The 3,618-nt window shown below is 47.8% G+C and overlaps 1 protein-coding gene across 5 annotated transcripts in view; it reads left to right on the top strand.

Annotated features, from left to right (window-relative positions):
• HOXD4 (homeobox D4) overlaps positions 1-3,618 on the top strand; it is a 30,005-nt gene that overhangs the window by 4,128 nt on the left and 22,259 nt on the right. For 2 of the 5 annotated variants that reach the window (XM_025200508.1, XM_025200505.1), the window contains exons 1-3: positions 15-2,233; positions 2,369-2,539; positions 3,440-3,584. The exons of 1 other annotated variant lie outside the window; for it this stretch is intronic. In XM_025200508.1, the coding sequence (XP_025056293.1) occupies positions 2,189-2,233; positions 2,369-2,539; positions 3,440-3,584 (361 nt within the window). In that variant the 5' untranslated portion in view covers positions 15-2,188. Of the gene's footprint in view, positions 1-14; positions 2,234-2,268; positions 2,540-3,439; positions 3,585-3,618 lie in introns of those variants that run through there. 2 more of the 5 variants (XM_025200506.1, XM_025200507.1) reach the window with 1 other exon arrangement.

Genomic DNA, 3,618 nt, shown 5'->3' on the forward strand with positions numbered 1-3,618 from the left:
CCCTGGAGGGGCAGCCTCTCACCCCCCGGCCAGCGCCCGCCGGGGCCAAACCCTGTCCGCACAGCGCGGGGGGACAGAGACACTCCTAAAACAAGCCCCTTGCTGCCTGGGCCTCTTCCAGTGCAGCCCTCCTCTGGGGGGGGACACCGCCCTTTGGCCCGGGAGTCCCCAGGGCGCACAGGGAGCTTCCCTCCCTGGCATCAGCCGGGGCTTTCATGTCAGTTGGCTGCAGGTTCCTGTGTTTCCCCTTCTCTCGGCACGGCCCGGGCTCCGCTCCAGGCTGGCATGAGAGCAGTCCCGGGCCCGCCTGCCCACACTTCCCCTTCTCCTTGCACTGCCCACCTGCAGCCCGCCCTGTCCCCTTCCCAGCTCGTGCCTGTAGGGACCAGCGTGCACAGCCAAGTCACCGGCTGCACCGGCACCCTCTTCTATTCCCCCCGCCTTCCCCCAAGTGGTAGAAGTACTGCCCAGGGCTGATCTAGGAGCCCACAAGCCCTGTGGATCCATCTTCTTCGCCCCTTGCCCTTCCAGTGGTTGGGGTGTTCTGCAGGCGTCAGAGCCTTGGCCTTTTTTGATCTTCCACTCCGGCTCTGAGTCTTGGCTGCTGGCTCCCAAAGACAGGCTGCTGCAGGTCTGCTGCTAGGGTTGAGGCCTCGAGGTGCAGTAGCTTCCAGCCACGTGAGTGCGCCCTTAAGACAACAGTCAAGAATCAGGCGCATTAGCAGGGCTATGCAAAAGATGGTAAGAGAGTGGGACCTGATTCAATGGGGCACATTCAAGATGGCACACCTGATCTTTAGTGTAGGGAAGAGGTGCGTCACTTCTTGGTTGCATACACATTGCAAGCGCCTCGGGGTAGCATCCTTGTGTCTGTGAAGCGACTTGAAATACAACTACCAGACACCCTTGTGGTTGCGTTCCCAGGTGAATACTAATCATTCTTTCCATTGGATTGCTTTAATCCAAACCCGCTATACATTTCGAGATCAGTAGAACCAATATCTGAAAAATACATCAGTTTCCTGTCTGTGATTCTTCCAAACTCCATTTTCTCATTTAGAGCAAAAAAACTAGCCTCAGGCATTAACTGTCAGAGCTTCAAAGACACCTTTCTCATCACGTTTCTCAGGGCTTTCAGAGGGAAGATAATTATCGTTCTATGTTTTAAAATCATTGGGCTTGAACTGTTCAGCAGCAGGTCGCGTCTCTTCACCACGATTGGCACTTGGATGTCAACCCACTTGCTGTAGACCGTCTCCGCGGAAATCGTCCTCTGCCTTTTTCGGCCTCAGTTTCTCTGGATCTCCTCTCTTCTCTGGCCTTTGAGAGGAATTGCATGCCTTGATGATAGCTATTTCTGAGCGCGTTGCTGCCACTGTGTTTTCCTAACTGCTATGGCTAAATAATGTTTAAACCTCTCAGCCTCTGCACGTGCCTTCTCTCTGCTACACCTTTTTAGCTGCTTAATGGCGAGGTTTTTCTTTGAACTGCACCATTTTTCAATGCTCTAATTTTTCACCCGAGAACCGTCCAGTTGTTGCATTTTTTTTTTTTCGGATGATGTTCTTTGCCACATTAAGTGAATTCGCAATTCATCTCTTTTCACAGCTTACATGACATTTTCCCCCGTCCTGGATAGAATCTCTTGCCATATTTAACTCTATACATTTATTTTCCACTGCCCACTTGAATGCAACAGGCGCTGAAGTGACTGCATATGTAGTTGAAGAAAGTATTACAGTTCTTTAAAGAAACAGTGAGTGGTCTGAGTTGACACATCACCACAGCCTAGTAGATTAAATTTCTTCCGTTGTTGTAATTAATGAGTCCCTCTTTTCTATGCCACCATGGCCAGTTCTAAATGCTTTTTGTTCTACAATATGATTATCAGACTCCATGGATTGCTGCCCAACTTTTTTGATGTTCCAAAACAAGGATGGTTCTTCTTTGAATTTTAATACACAACCACTTCCTCCACCTTCCCAGTAAAATGTTAGTAATTAACTCCCTATTGCTTTTGGCCCTGACTTAGTAATTAGCTGGCTTTCATTTAGTTTGTGTTGGATACTGCAGTTGGTCAGTACTTCTAAAGATTGAGTCGGTGTGCCTGAGAAAGGAGCCTGGAACGGATTTGGTACTGACTGACAGCATTCTCCCAAGCCGTCCATCTAGCATTTATTCAGAATAAATGGCACTGTATCTGCCAAGCCTCTGCTGCATCTTACTGGAAGAGGTGGGTAGTGATCATTCACCATCCGTTCATTACAGTTCAGAAAATCGTAATATGACTGTGCAGAGAACTCTTTTTACGTGGAGACACGGATTGGTTTTACTTCCTGAAATGTACCTACTTACGGTGCCTTTGTAGCCAACTCCACTCGGGCACGATGCCAGGGCAGGAGACCAGAACCAGCATCCTGCAGGGCTGTGTCCAAATCCAGCCTGTCTGCCACCATGCTCAAGATGGTGCTTACCCAGTATGGTGACGCCCAGACGAGATGTGAAAGGAATCCCTTCTCAGGAACACATTTCCTACTTGGTAAATGTGGTTTTAAACGATCATTTCCTATTTCTATTAAACTGTTTCCACAGCGAAACCCCGCTGTCTTCCTCACAGGCTAAATATTTCCATTGGTCCATTGGTCCATTAGTCTAGTTTTCCTTGGTTCATGGCTTTTTCTGGATTAAGTGAATCTGGTGGTTCCTGAGACATTTTGCTTTGCCTTTAAGATGTCAGTTTACATGCAAGCTAGTGCCTCCTAAGATGCGAAATAGCAAGCCAGCCTAAAGGCTCCCTTGGTCCAAATCCTGAGGGAACCCCGAACAATCTTAGTCTTTAAATGTTTGTTTTAATGTCATAGACTGGTTTCTTCTGGCATTCATTCTTTTAAATTCTCAATTTACATCATCCCATCTCTGAATGCTATAGCAAAGAGTCTATCCCCATACAGTCAGGTATAAAAAAGAGTAACAAAAAAAACCCAAATATATTATAGCGCTGTCCATTTTTAAGTACAGATAGAGGTTTTAGAGGGGAAAACAGGAGAGTGCAAGAAATCAGGTATCATAGAGAGGAAGAAGGAAAACAAAGTTATTAGCAAGGTATCAAGCAAGACTGCCTTGGGGAAAAAAATTATTATGCCATGATTTAGAAATGGCAAGACAATGCAAATATGTTAAGATACGAATATGTCTCTTTATTAAGGACATTTTAGCCTATGGTAATGCCTTTGCCCTACTACACAGGTCTGTGTATCCTGACAATAGGAATATTCCTGCTAGATATCACGGAGCCAAGCTGAGCGTGGCGGTGCCTCCTTTTCCATAGGTCACGTCCCTGCAGCGAGGTGAACACACGCACACTCGGGGCTGGGGGAGACGAGCTTCCTCTTCTATTCAAACCTGTTTTCGTGTTTTGCCTGTGTCTTCTCTGATGTAGCCTTTCCTGAAGAGACGTATTCAACCCCCGGCACGACTCAGCAGACCTGTCCTTTTAACCAGAGCTACTGTACTGACCGACTTTCCCATTTTGAAGCCGAGCAGTGATAGATTATTAATTGGTGCCCAGCTTGCTTCATGCAAAGGTGCGGGGGGGGGGGGGGGGGGGGGGGGGGGGGG

The sequence above is a fragment of the Alligator sinensis genome, unplaced genomic scaffold, assembly GCF_000455745.1.
Source record: "Alligator sinensis unplaced genomic scaffold, ASM45574v1 scaffold321_1, whole genome shotgun sequence".
Taxonomy (NCBI): domain Eukaryota; kingdom Metazoa; phylum Chordata; order Crocodylia; family Alligatoridae; genus Alligator; species Alligator sinensis.